Source organism: Brassica napus, chromosome A6 (genome assembly GCF_020379485.1).
Source record: "Brassica napus cultivar Da-Ae chromosome A6, Da-Ae, whole genome shotgun sequence".
Classification (NCBI taxonomy): domain Eukaryota; kingdom Viridiplantae; phylum Streptophyta; class Magnoliopsida; order Brassicales; family Brassicaceae; genus Brassica; species Brassica napus.
Window position 1 is genome coordinate 21,899,692 of NC_063439.1, and position 16,026 is coordinate 21,915,717.

The 16,026-nt window shown below is 29.1% G+C and overlaps 1 protein-coding gene across 1 annotated transcript; it reads right to left on the minus strand.

Moving 5' to 3' along the window:
• Positions 1 to 5,988: 5,988 nt before the first annotated feature.
• Positions 5,989 to 9,769, minus strand: LOC106348504 (cytochrome P450 714A1). Its single transcript, XM_048735115.1, has 4 exons — positions 9,355 to 9,769; positions 6,986 to 7,466; positions 6,496 to 6,886; positions 5,989 to 6,432 (listed from the first exon to the last, which is right to left on the minus strand). Exons 1-4 carry the CDS (start codon positions 9,656 to 9,658, stop codon positions 6,007 to 6,009), a joined length of 1,602 nt encoding a protein of 533 aa, XP_048591072.1. The 5' UTR covers positions 9,659 to 9,769; the 3' UTR covers positions 5,989 to 6,006.
• Between the last annotated feature and the right edge of the window lie 6,257 nt (positions 9,770 to 16,026).

Below are 16,026 nucleotides of genomic sequence, written 5' to 3' on the forward strand. Positions count from 1 at the left end.
ACACGTATTATGTGGTGTCTAACAATTTTCTTTAATTATGTGTACTGAGAAAATTGGCTGTGTACACTATCTGAGTTGTATATGTGTACACGTATGAAGCTATACATATTTTCAAGCTTCAAATTGTTATGGATGGTCTTATTCCTATGGTATACATCAATGACTAAGAAATTGAATCATCAATCTATGTATACTTTCTCCATGTTTATCCCTTTGCATATTCTTTGTTTGTCTGTTAATGTTTCCTTGTTGTTGGCTTTTGAAGACATAGTTTTAGTTTGATTTTTATAACGTTCATCTGTACACATAAAATTTACTATCCACATGTACAATACTTCATGTGTACAGCGTCTAACATATATATACATTGTCTAACAAAATTTCATATGTACATTATTTGAGTTGTACATGTGTGTACATATGAAACTATACATATTCTCAAGCTTCAAATCGTTGTGGATGGTCTTATTTCTATGGTATACATCAACGACGGAGAAATATACGTACACAATTATGTATCTTACACAACAAATACACACCATTTCCCATGAAACCATTCTTCGATTCTATTATATGTTCATTACATTGGCCATCACAACCCTGTTAAATGATACATGTACCCGTGGACTTGTTCATGAGTATGCGTCATGTACACTGATACATTTACGTACACTGCCTACTGATTGTACACAGTTTCTAATCAACCATGTACTCGCGTTCACTCAAACTTGTCAACAAATTAATAAACATCGGCGGTTAATAATGTCTTCACCTGACATGACTTGGTGGATATATTTAGGAAGTAGTATGCGATGGAGATTTACACGGATTGGGTTGTGCCTTTGTACTTGTGATAATTGTAGACATCTATGCGTTGTTTGGTTTAAAAGGGAGGGTGTATTTTGTGTTGTTGGGATATTATAGAACGGGATGACGTATTTTGCCTTTTGTAGTATTTGTGTTTAAAGAACATATTATGTAAGGACGGATATTGTAGTATTTGTGTTGTTTGGACGAAACAGCTTTTGTTCAAGGAAAGCACCCTTAGATAAATGTGTGTGTGACTAAAGAACATGTGTAAGTACAAATCAAGAGGTATTGTACACTAAAACCAACCTGTATTAAATACATGTACAACCACGAGGTAGATAAATGCATGTACATGTGGACGTGAAAAAGTAATACACATGGTAACCGAACATATTGGGTATCAGTTAAGGTGGACATAAAATGTTAAAGCGTCTTCAAACCAGCTTATACATGTTCATACTTGTTCTCTCAAATTACAATTCAGCCTGTGAAACAAAGTTGTACATATAGACAGGCACAAATGTACAACCCCGGACGTTGTGAAAAATGTGTACATGTGGACGTAACTAAGATGTACACATGCTAAAAGACAATGTGTACTAATTACTCGTGGCTGATGTCAAAAACTCAGATTTGGATAAGCGGACCTGAACTTATTGAATATCAGTAGGGGTGGGCATAAATGATAAAATCGTCTTCAAAACAGCTCATACATGTTCATAATTGGATTAATTAATATAACAGAGAAAATGAATTAATTTTGATAATTGGATGTTAGAAAACTAACCACAAGTTTAGCTGAAGTTAATTTGTGGCCAAATATAAACAAAGCTGTAGATTACGGTGTTTATTCTTTCTAAAAAAAAGTTTGAAACAAAACGATGAAGATGAAGAAGGGAGAATAACAAATTAAATCTGGGCCGTAAAAAGTAAAAGACAAAAAGTAAATCTAAAGGGTGAGAATTTAGACAGATATATGTCTTGTCATATATGACAGATTTATTATGGGACGTTGGATGGGAGGGAGATATGCGGTGGATATAGGTTCCCGCCAATAAACTAGTTGGGCTTTTCCTATGAGTAGTTACGGATGAACTATATTGATTAGGTACAAGTGGAGAAAAGTGGATTAGTTAGAAGAAACTGTCCTAGTAGCTGAATGTGACCCATTGTGTTATTAGAAACTTAGAAACTGCCTTAGAGTGTAATATTCTCATTAAACTATAGATCAAAACTAAACCAACAATGTCGTTTTCACTTGTAGCATAATACTACGATTGTATTTTTCTTCTTTTTCCAACAAGCAGACTATGATTATCAAACCCAATAAACCAATACTAATATATTGAAGTTAGAATAAAAATAAATTAAAGAAGAAAATAAAATAACTAACGATATTTGTGTATCGAGCCATATAAGTGAGCAAAGTTCCGAAGCTAACATAGTTGTGGCCTTGTGGGCCTTGTAGTTTCGTGGGTTGTTGAATTATGTGTGTGCTGATATCACTGAATCCATCCCAGATCACACTAGTCTAACTATCTATACTATACTAAAAGGGAGATATAAGCCATGGAGAGAGTGTCCACATAGGATAGAAAAATCAACTAAACAGAGAACCCGAAATTGCCATGTCATCTCATTTATTTTTCGTAAAAAATAAAAAAAAACAATGCGAAGGTGAGAATCGAACCCGGATTAGTATGATATATATATATGACAGTTACCACTAAGCCATTGAAACTTTCTTGGACACATATACAAGAACCACTAAGTATATAATCACAAACTCTTATGTACATTTACAATAATATGAATTCAACTTTCAAGACTCCGATACTTTGTTTTGTAAAAAAAAATAAGTAAGTGACCAAGCTAATATATTCTTAGAAAGTGTGAGAACGTTGACAAATATGAAAAAGCATAGATTTTTGTTTTCGTGACAAAGTTAAGAATTTTGTAAAAGTAAGTTTAACATATAAATTTTCGTGACAAATATGAAAAAGCATAGATTTTTGTAAAATTTTGACAAAACAACTCAAAACATACTTCTCTAATGTCTTAATAAAATATTATTTAAGGGTGCAATAATTAAATATATTAATTCAATAAATTTTGTAATTATAGACAAAACAATAACACAACAAACTTTGAAACATTTGTTTAACCTATCGATTTTTTTTCATGAGAATCCAACTAAACAAGATAAAAAAAATTAGATTTACAAATATTTAATTACCATTTTATTCAATTTTTATTAATTTCAAATTGTCATAATGTATCTTTTTGAAATTACAAATATGAAAAAGCATATATTTTTGTACAATTTGACAAAACAACTCAAAACATATTTTTCTAATGTGTTAATAAAATATTATTTAAGGATGCAATAATTAAATATATTAATTCAATAAATTTTATAATTTATAGACAAAACAATACCACAACAAACTTTGAAACATTTGTTTAACCAATCAATTTTTTTTTCATGAGAATCCAACTAAGCAATTAGATTTACAAATATTTAATTACCATTTTATTCAATTTTGATTCATTTCAAATTGTAATAATGTATCTTTTTGAAGTTACAAAAAAATATTGTTCTTTCTTTATTACACTAGCATTATATATAGATTCTATATACACAAACTAAATATAATATAACAACATAAGCTTGCTTTCCCAGATTCATATGAAAACTTTTTAAGTTATCCACCAAAGCAAATTAATTAAATCAATGAAATTGTTAAAATACAGCAAATTAATATATAATTAAATTTTAAATTAAATTATTTAAAAAGTGTATTTTCGTTAAAACAAAATAATAAATAAGTAAAACTGATTTGATGGTAATTTTTATGATATATATATATATATATATAATTCTGTGAAAGAAATAGAAGCTTAATATGGAAAAAAATCTTAAATACAAAAACCTATAAAAATTAACAAAAAAACTAATAAATTAAACTATGATATCACTTAAAAACTTCTTAGACCATATTAATAAAATATTTAAGCGATACTTAGACAAATTTGATTTCTTTTTCCAGCAAAAAGTTTATTATTAATTAGCATCAGTTATTTCAAGATGTTTATGAAATGGTGGACAAAAAAATAGGATGGACATTAATGATATATGAATTATGAATAGTACTTTGTGAAGCAGACTTAGATAACATATCTGCACATCCATTTCCAGTCCTTTTTGATGCCTAAATTCAATTTCTTCAGAGTAGTTATTCCACAAATAGATCGCATGAGATATTGTTTTGATATGTAGATTTGTTTTTTCAATGTTAAGAAGATTGATAACTGTAAAAATGTCTCCATCGAATATGATATGTCTATAACCGAGTCCCCAACATGAGACAAGTTTGTTTAAAAAGTAAATAATTTTATTTTTCTTATATTATATAATCAATATATATTATTTACTGATAATAAAAATATAGTTATTCATCTATCACAAATATCTATGCAAATATGTGAATCAAGTACAACAATCAAACAACATAATGATTTCCACAAAGAAAATTTGAAAAATATATTTATGTTATGTAGTCATATTTTATATTCTTTAAATAATGTAATACAATATTATACATTATTTTTTTAGAATTGAGAAATACATATATCAGTTAGACAAATTAAGCGATAATTAGACAAATTTGATTTTTATTTTGTGAGCAAAAAGTTTATTATTAATTAGCATTACTTATTTCAAGATGTTTAAGAAATGATGGACAAAAAAATAGGATGAACATAAATGATATATGAACTATAAATAGTTTTTTGTAAAGCTGACTTAGATAACACATATGCACATCCATTTCCAGTCATTTTTTTATGCATAAATTCAATTTCTTCAGAGCAGTTATTCCACAAAGAGATCGTATGAGATATTGTTTTGATATTCAGATTTGTTTCTTGATTGTTAAGAAGATTGATAAGTGTAAAAATGTTTCATTCGAATATGATATGTCTATAACTGAGTCCCCAACATGAGACAAGTTTGTTAAAAAGTAAATAATTCTATTTTTCTTATATTATATAATAAATATATATTATTTACTGATAATAAAAATATAGTTATTCATCTATCACAAATATCTATGCAAATATGTGAATTAAGTACAACAATCAAACAACATAATGATTTCCACAAAGAAAATATAAAAAATATATTTACGTTATGTAGTCTTATTTTATATTCTTTAAATAATATAATACAATATTATACATTATTTTTTAGAATTGAGAAATACATATAATATCTTATCTACGCGTAGCGCGGTTAAAAAATCTAGTATATTCTAAAAAAATATTATAAAGTAGAATCGTTACTGTTCGGGATGTATTGTATGACAGTGCAAAAGAGTTTGGATTTGATTTTTATCCGCTGGTTTTGGACTCTGAAGGGTTTGTATAACTCGTGGGCTTTGGATTTGATCTTGTGTAATCTGTTTCTAATGTGAAATATAATTTTTCAGTGTTAAAAAGAAAAGAGAGTGCAAAAGAGTCGGACGTGCTAATGGTAGGATAACAATCGAGAGTTCTTTATTTTGTTTATGATTTACAACATCCTTGAACTTTGATCACTCAGCTAACATTTGGGTTTGATTGGATGAAGCTGTGGCTTTCTATTTTTTGCTCTAAGATTTAGGTTTTAAATTTTTAGCTTTGGCTTTAATTTACTTTGTTCTAGAAATTCTTTCAGAGCACTAAATAAAAGCTCTGAAAAAATGCTTTCTAAAGCTAACATAAAAATAATAGCATGATTGCTTTTAAATTGGCTGTAAAAATTAAAAGTCAGTCTAAAGCTTCTAAAATAAAAGTATGATTGTTTTAAAAAATGGTTCTAAAAATTAAAAAGGATGTTCACAGCTTCTACAGACACTACCGATCACCCAAATTATTACCAAAGTGTGGCTTAGGAATTTAAGCAATAAATAGATTTAAGAAAGAGAAAAATGCATCACCGTCAAACAATATTTTTCCAATAAATACAAGTTACTTCCACTATAAAAACGAAAACGATGAGTATTGGTAAACCCTACTTAGTACAAGTTTTTTTTCGATAAATATTTGTAAATCATTATTTACAATATCACATATGAAAGAAAATATTGTTACTATTAAGGGAGTAAAAACTAAAGCCACAAGCTAGCACCATATATATATATCATAAGATCTTATTTAATTTGGAATAACCCTAATGACAACACCATGTTGAGGCTCAACAAGCATTCTAAACACTGGAGAGTGTTGGTATGTGGGAGATAGAGTAAAACTAAACCTTGACACAATAAGAGACACAAGAACCTTGAGCTCCATCATACCAAAGTTTTTTCCTAAACACAGCCTTGTACCTAAGCCAAACGGAACGAAGGACTGAGGGTATTTACAAGCTTTAGAGACACCTTCACTGAATCTCTCTGGCCTAAATTCATTTGCATCAGCTCCCCATATCTCGGGATCTCTGTGCAACGTAGGGATCAATGTCCAGATGCATACTCCCTTTGGCACCACGAGGTTTCCAAGTTTTGTGTCCTCAAGTGCTTCTCTTGACACAAATGCTGCTGGTGGATATAACCTCAACGTTTCTTGAATAACCATTGTCACCTATATAAGAGATGTTAGGTTCTGAAAATGGTCTATATTTTGAGGACGAGAGACTCGACTTACCGTCTTGAGGCTGGAAATAGAATTTATGTCGGGGATACCATTCGTACAGAAACGCAAGACTTCATCACGAATCCGAGTTTGCCAAGAAGGGTTTAGAGCAAGGAGCATAAGACACCAAGAAACAGCAACCGCACTGGTCTCATGGCCAGCAAAATAGATGCTCTTACAATTGTCCACCACAAAACTTTTGTAAGATGATGCCTTGTCCACCAAGCTACCATCACAACTACTCATTGCTCCTTCTAGTATCAATTGCATTAGATCCTTCTTGTGATCTCCCACACATTCTTTCTCTCTCTCCTTAACTGTTTCCCATATCAAAGACTCGATATGCTTCTCTAGCTCCTCAATATTTCCACTCCCATGCTTCTTAGTCCCGAACACAATATCACTTGCAACCATATACACACATAATAATAAACCAACAATACTATATTTGCTTAAAGTATATAAATAATATATAACTAAATGGTTTTATAAATCCACATACGTGAAGCCATTGAGGCTGAAGAGGATGTTATTGTGAGTGATGGCCTTTTGAAGACATCTAAGCTTAGAGAAGATCTCTTTGCCTTTGGAGAAAGAGCTCCCAAAGCAAGCTCTAGAGATGACATCAGCAGAGACAGCTCTTAGGTCTTCGTCCACTCTTATGTCACAAAATGTTTCACCTTCTCTACTTTTAACCATCTCTTCCCATTTGCTAAGCATTGGCATCGCCGATTCAACCACCAAACCAACCATTCCCTTGACTTTGTCGAGGAAGAACTCAGGGGCGATGATACGGCGTTGATGGGCCCAATGAGGCCCATTAGATGTGATGACGCCACGGCCGAGAATGGATTTAAGGCGTTTGGTGACGTAGGAGACTTTGCCAAGGTTAAGAGTGTTGGCTTGGTTAAGCTCTTTCACCACCTCAGGGTGGTTTGCGTACAAGTGTTGCTTCATCCCCGTCGAGTATGTGTACACCCTCCCTTCATTATCATTATTTTCGATAAATTATATTTTTAGAAGAAATATACAATAAATGTAAAGATATAATTAGTTATATATTTCCAAAAAACAAGAAATTATTTATCGGATTAAAGAAAACCGCGACGATCCATCCCCTATATATTATTTGAGAAGCATTGCAACATTTTTTTTGTAGCCACATGTCATCACTAGAATGATTCTTAGAATCTTTAGAGAAATAGGTTGGTCCATCTAAAAATACAATAAGCTTTTTATTAAACCACAATAAATACATTATTAATGTGCTTCATTATTTCCTTAAATTAGATTACGGAATTTCCTAATGTGACTAAAGTATATATGACAATTAATGATTTTTAATAATAAAGATTTGATAAAAATAAGTGTATATTATAATTATATGTGTTTAATTTTAAGCTATTAAAATAAATTAAACAATCATAGTAACCATATAATAAAAATTAAAAAAATTATTTATATATTGTATTTTGAATTTTTAAAAACGAGTATAAATTACTAAAACTGTTAAAAGTTTCACATTCACATTTTGTGATCTATAATTTAAAACTTTTGTTATGACATGATACAAATAATTAAAAAATAATATAAGTTGAAAGTCTCACTTAATAAGTATCAAAAATAAAAGATATGTAAATATATGATCATTTTAAATTAAACTATATGCCATATAAAAATACATAAATATCTTAATTTTAAAATTTATTTTGAACATTTTTTTGATAAAAAATTTGAAAACATATTGACAACTTAATTTTTTTAAATATAAATTACTTAAACCATTAATCCCACAGTGAAAATTTTGTTATCACTAATTTAGACTTTGTGCTATATTAACAGATACAAATGATAAAAAAAATATGAGCAAAAATCATCATCTAATAAATATTAATATTAAAATATACCATATATATGTTACTGTCATTTAAATTTAATTATATATCATATCAAATAGAAAAATATTTTTTTGATTTATAAAATTTATTTATATGTTCGCACCAATTTAATTATATAAGTAGTAGATAATGACGTTTTAATTATTCAATATATATTTATTATTTCATAATATGTTATAAACATATAATATATAAAATAATTTATATATATAATGTTCATCCCGCGCAAGGCGCATGTCTTAACCTAGTGATTAGTTATTTCTTAAATCAACTGAAGTGATGATAAATTACATTATACGGTTCCACGCGTGTTGGCGAAGTGACAACTTCTTTTTCTATTTAACAAATTTAAAATTTTAAAAGATATATATCTCTATTACTAGAAAAAGGAATAAAATGAATCATTGAGAAGGAAATCATATAATATATAAGCTGCTAGCTTTTGATCAAGTTTACCCGATCACAAAAACCTTATTGGCTTTCTATAAACTAACTAATGAATAAGACAGCTTTTCTCAAATTTTAAATTCTGCGGCATTAGTTGTCAGTCCATGCATATGTTACACACATTGACACACACACACACATATATACATACATATATATGTATATATAAGCTCTCAATCAGTATGCATATATGTATGAAAAAAAAGACGCATGTATGTAAATCAACCACTACGCAGTTACATATTATATGTGCGTACGTAATTATATATAACCAAGTAGATTAAAATCTCCGATTCTCGATCAATATATACAAGATGTAGTCTACCAAAAAAAAAAAAAAAAAAGAAGAAAACTTGACCACCGCACCGCATATAGATTTTATGAAGATATGTATTAGTTTGTTTCTGTTTGCTTCATCCGTCCAGAAAAAAAAAGTTTTATGTAATCCGAAAGGACTAATCCGCCTCGAATTAAAACTATAGACTATATTATTATAGCCTTTTGAACCAAAAAAAAGTAAGCATACCGTATTGTTTTCGCCAATGATCGAGATAGGGGAAGAGAGAAGAAGTGTAGTCATGTGCGATGATATTATCACCAGAGTAGTGTTTATTGATCATTGTTTGTGATTGAATTCTTTGCATCTCCGGCACGTTTCCGCGAAATAGCGACGGCGGAGGACCCTTCACACCTTGCATCGTCAGCCTCCTCCGCATCCTCCATTGCTCCGTCATGGCTTTGCTGTATATACGAAACCCTAAACCTAGCGCTCCTATAACTATTATCCACCAAATGGTCTTGGCCGTTTCCATCATCATCAGACTCTCCATTTTTTTTTGTAATTTGCAGTAGCTTCTAAACTCACAACTTCTATTTTCTTGCTAGTCTTTGGCTATATATAGCAGACCACTTTTCTTTTCACCAACGAAGTTTTAAATAATTATAATGATATACATATATAGCTGAGGAGTATTTTACTTTTGATGAAATAATTGTAATATTCACAAATGTATGCTGTAGCCCATGTGTCTATCCATAGCCTATGCAATTATTTTAGCCCTCGGTCCTTACACTAACTTACATACACATAGATGGGATGAAGTAGAGAGTTGTACTTTGGTTTTTGAGGAATAATTAGTGGTCCGTTCTGCATATGCGGTACTGTTATTTTTTTTTAACTTATGCGCGCGGTACTGTTGCATATAACTCTTAAACTGTTACGTATGTAATTTAAACATGAACAATATGGAATCTCGTGCACTCTATATTCCCATCTCTTGGTCCCTCTTACTGTGTGTCTGTTGTAATTAATGCGGAGTACAATTGTCTTTTCTCAAAAAAGAAGAAGAAGAAGAATGTAGGTTGGGATAATGATCGAATTATAAGTTTAGATATCACTTACAAAAATTCCAGAAATATATAGAAAGATTGTCTTTTGGTTTAAGTTAGATTAACTCATAACATCAGTATTGTCATAATTATTAAGAGAATCAAAATTTTTGGTCAACTTCGACGCATCAATGGCCAGAGCTACTGTTACATGTGAGGTGCTCTACGTTAGATTACAAACCACTAACAAATAGTATTAAAGTTTTTTTTGTCACACATATTAAACTAAACTATTCCAGTTGAATTAGCACGTTTGATGGTCAGATAGTGAAGTACGTGGATCTACAAAATAATAATGAAAGAGTTACAATATGGTGGTCTATTTATGGTGGTATAGCTAGTAAAATCTCAAAAAGTGATGCTATACAAAACATGTTTTTGACTTAGATATAATCATAAATTTAAGAAATGAATTTTTTTTTTCGATCGATAATTAGTTATAGTTAAGGTTTTTACAAGAGCTAGTTATAGTTAAGGTTGTTAAACAAAGTAACTAGTGATATTGATAACAAACCTAGCTGTATATCCGAATCTCCTTTAGTCAGGAAACAGTTTTTAATGATAATTGTAAAGCGTAAATCATATTTATATTTCTCAGTATACAAGTTCCAACCTAAATGTAAGGAAGGACTGAACATACCCTTAAGGGAACATTCATTGAATTTGTTTCCTGATTATTAATTATTGCAGTCTCTTCAAATAGTATGAACACTTTAAACGGTGGACTTTGTTGTTTGTGCTAGGTTTTATGGCTATATATGATTCTTATTGAGTTGATGTATTATGCATATCAGTTTCGATTACAGACATTTTATTGTATTTTCATTTTGATTTGATAAGTTTAATTTTGAAATTAAAAATTTTCTTTTTTTGGGTCGAACCGAGAAATAATATAATTATGTGTATGCAGTCGCACACGAAACTATTTATTTAAGTGCAACTTGGAGTATTTTATTTGGGTCTTACGAATAATAATGTAAATTACATATAACGTGTGACAGATACATATTACATTAATCAAAGATACCCAGCTAGGGCCAGTCCAGCGTCACTAGTTTGGAACATTATGTGAAAATCAGAAGGCACAAACTCAAATTTATGACAGGCAGTTGGGTGACGAACGTGATAGTATTGCAATTTGTTTTCAAAATAATATCGCTTGATAGTCTATAATGTTATACAGACACAGAAGGGCGAGTTTCTTGCGTGCACATATAATTGGTCTTTAAGGATGAAAATAAACAACTATGTTAAAAGGGGGTATGATCAAATCATGTAAGGGCCGTATGTCTCCCTCCCTTTAATTGCATCTAGATTAAAATGCAATAAGATTTCAAAGTTCAACATAGACATATTTTCTTACACAATCTCCGATAGTTTACATTATTTTTTATTTTAAAATAGAGTAACTTTATAATAGAGTTTGAGTTTGTTTTAATAATACTCTATTTTAGAATAGAAAATAGAGTTATGAACAAAAAAAAAATTATTCTATATCTAGAATAAACCATTCTATTATAGAGTGAGAAATAGAATACCATTAGAGCATTTTTATTTTAAATTCTATTTTAGAATGGACAATAGAGTAAGGTTGAAGATACCCTTAACGAGCTTTCTTGTGTAGTGAACATATACATATTAATTTACTAGTAGATACGCAATATCTAATATGTCATCATTAAGATTTAAATTCTTTAATTTTTTTCTTTTTCGTTTAAGAAATTTTCGAGTTTTTTTGCCTCGTTAAAATACTCTTGTATTGATAAGTTTTTTAGACTTTAAACTTAAAACTAATTGGCGGTAAGTAGAATGACCAAATTAAAGTCTCTTATATATTATTCAAATCTATTACATATTTTCAATATAGAATCTTCTCTCCAACACATTCTTTTAAGATAATGATACATATGATCATAAATCTCGCAGAATTTATCGTACCGCTCTAAGATAATGCTCTTTTTCTAGCTATCTCGAAGAAATTAAGTCTTTCTTGTGCCATTAATTTATGGGATGCTTGAACCATTTTCCGGGTCAGATTAAAAGGTCATGCCGTGGACCCGCTCTGATACCATGATAAGTTTTTTGGATTTTTAATTTAAAACTAATTGGCGGTAAATGGAATAACATAACTTCTTTATATATTACTCAAATCGGTTACCTATTTTTAATGTGGGATCTTCTCTCCAACAAATGCCTTGAAAAATAATAAGACAACAATCAACATTTACTTAATTTAGAATATATTAAAAATTTACAGACTATATGATTTATTTAGATTTCGATCTAAGATCAGAAGAATAAAAGGCAAATATAATATATAAATACAGTACTATATATTATGATGTTGTCTATGATGTTGCATGATGTAACGAGCCGAGGATGTTGACTTTTTGTGTAATATTATTTTGTATTTACAAAAAAAATTCTGTGAAAATAGGTGATGCCATATGATAACGATGACTGGAACATTAACTAGGATTCTTCAATTTGTAGTGGTCCAGTGGTATGGTCATTCTGCATTCCTGCTTGATTGTCGGATTCTATTATTTATATACAGTTTTGGATACGATTTATCAAGGCGTACCTTACCTAATGTTGCATATATAGCCCGGTTTAATTAATTAAAAAGCTTCATGTTCTTATATATGTATTTTTTTTTTCAAACGTTTGATATTTTATCGGGCTGGTTAGAAATTAGATCAAATCAAAAGAGAAAAATGTCAAGTATGTTAATACGCCCATTACATGATACATCTTCGAATTCGATAGATTTCGACCATGCTGCTTGCATGTTACTGAAATAGATTTGTAGGAATTAAATATTTTCCTAATTCTAGCTTTCAAGAAATCGAAATTAAAAAGCCAACCCGAAAACTACTTGTGGTCCAGTGGAATGTTATAATATCTTTGCTTACCAAAATTTATGGTTTATTCGGGAAAATTTGATTAACACTCCGATACAGTTTTCAACTCAGGAAGCTTTTGATGCCAAATTTATTAAGATGGATGTTTTCTTAATTAGAAAAAGAGAGATGCTAAAAGAAATATCATATATATACTATTAAAGCAGAATCCCTACTAGGATTCTGCCATTAGTTTTTGAGTTATTTACAATGAAATGCCATTACTATATTAATTAGTATAAATAAATAAATAACCTAAAATCTAGCTTAAAGAAAGATTTAATCAATATATTTAAATGTCACCAACCGTAAATAAATCAATGATCATATCTTTGGCCATTAATGACCTGATTCTACCGAATCTATAGTTGTTACTATAAACGAGGATTTCATAACAATACATAGGTATGAATATTTTTGATGTTCATTATTATTGAATGAATATGTTTGGGCACTAACATCTAAAATAATTATATCCTCATATTCTTATTTAAAAATGATTATAGCACAAAATTTTAAATTATTTAAAAAATGATTAAAACACGTTTATATTATATAATATGTCAGCAAACCCGGTATATATAGATGCATATATTTGGTATTGATTTTTGTTAAAAACGGTTTCTATATAAACCCAAATAAACATTTAAATATTCTAGGAGAAAAACTAAAAATATAATCTTATATTATTATTAAATAAATAAAACACATAATCTTATATATCTTAATCAGGATCCGTTTGGTTTTGATTTGAGTCTATTCGGATTTCAGATTTTTAGGCTTATAGATTTAAACCCTATTCTAAACATTACGGGTTTGGTTTGGGTATCCATTTAAATTATGTAAACAATTGAAAAATTAAAATGTACCTTAAATTCTAAAAACCCGAAACTGAAATAATATAAAACATATAAATTTAAATAATGTAAAAGTAAATATATAAAATTAAAATAAAACTGGATTTATTTGGAAATTATGATGGAAAACAAGTTTTTAGATATTTCCGGTGTTTTGAGCATTTTATGGTTCCCGAAATATTTTGTTCGAGTCGGGTTTGAATCTGGTTCTTCCTATATTAAATTGTATACCCAATCATGTATTAATCAATTTTGGTTTAAGTTCGGTACTACTCTTCGGATCGGGTTTGATTCAGTTCTTTGGGTCCTGATATGTTGCCTAGCTCTATCATTTATGACAAAAAAAATTATAAAAATAAAATTTGACCAAAGCAAGACATAGACGATGTATTACTCCGTTTCAGTTTTTAACTTTTAAAATAATCTAAAACAAATGAGAGACATGCCAACGCTTATTTAAGGAACGGAGGGAGTACTTAAGTAAAATTTACAACAAAAATCATAACATCGATATCATTTTTTCTTTGGTTAAATATAATAATACAATTTAGACCTTCAACATTATATATTACTTTTCTATAATTTCAATATAGTTTTATTACGTTATCATTATTTTCAGTTTTAGTAACTTTTTTTTTTTGTAACTTCAGTTTTAGTAACTTGGTTTAGAAAACTTGTTTGCAACATGTCATTTTCGTTCTTATGTGTATTTGTAATATGATTCTTGACTTCGCTTAATTTCTTGTTTAATAAGAGGCGAATAACTTATCTCACTTTGTAATGTGATATTGTATCTAGAGACAATTTTCTTTATGAATTAGAGCTGAGATCCGGATATCGGTTCGGTTTTGGTTCGGTTTTTCTCGGTTTTCGGTATTTCGGTTAGTAAAATATAACTACCATTCTAAATCCATATTTACTTTGGTTCGGTTCAGTTTATATACCGTCGGTTTTCGGTTTATTCAGTTTTATACCAAAAAACATAATTATTTTGTTTGAGATCATATTATATGAATTTTAGAGTCATATTGTCAACATCGTCATTTATTAAAAATATATTACATGTTCAAATAAATGAACAAAAAAGTAAAAATGTTTCTACCATCAAATAAAATAATCAAATCTATAACTAAAATCAAAGCTTGAAATTTTAAAAATAAAAATATGAAACAAAACAGAAACATGAAAGAAAAGTTTTTCCACTCTTCCATATTTAGTGTTCATTAAAGTCATGCTTTTTCAATTGAAAATTTTCCATTAATTATTGTCCATCAAATTTATAATCTTCATATTAATTTAGTGAACACTAAAATAAAGCAAAAAGATCAAAATAAGACTTAAAAAATTAGATGTCTGAATTGCGATGTATTGTTATTTAGTTATAGTTCAAGTGATTTACAAATTAAGTTTTTTAATTACTATAAAATTATGGTAATAGTTATTAACACAAATTTAACTTATGTAACAAATAGATTTTCATGTATTGTTATAAAATAGATACATATTTACATGTTTATATTTTTAATCGGTTTTGTTCGGTTTATTCGGTTTAATCGGTTATATACCAAACTATATCCAAATCCTACGGTTTTTATAAAATTATATCCATTCGGTTTATATGGTATATACCAAAACCAAACCATATTATCTATTTTGGTTCGGTTTGGTACGGTTCGGTTTTACCATATTGAACAGCCCTACCCTAGATGCATCAATGCATCATCTCCGGGGAAACAGCTTAGGCGTAAACAAAACATTGAAAAAGATGATGAAAAATATTATCGATAAACTATAACAATAATTTATAGTTTCTATTCATATATATATGAGATCAAGGGGTGGCCGGGTGACTCTGTAATTCTTTAACTTATTAAAAAAAAATATAGCAACAAGACAATCATTATATATGACGAAAAACTACGTAACCATATTAAATAGCCAGAGACTAATGATGATGTACCACCAACGGATATATATGAAAACATAAGATTCATCGCAATATATAGAGCTATATAGATTTGCCATTTTAGCGACAAGTAAATATTATAA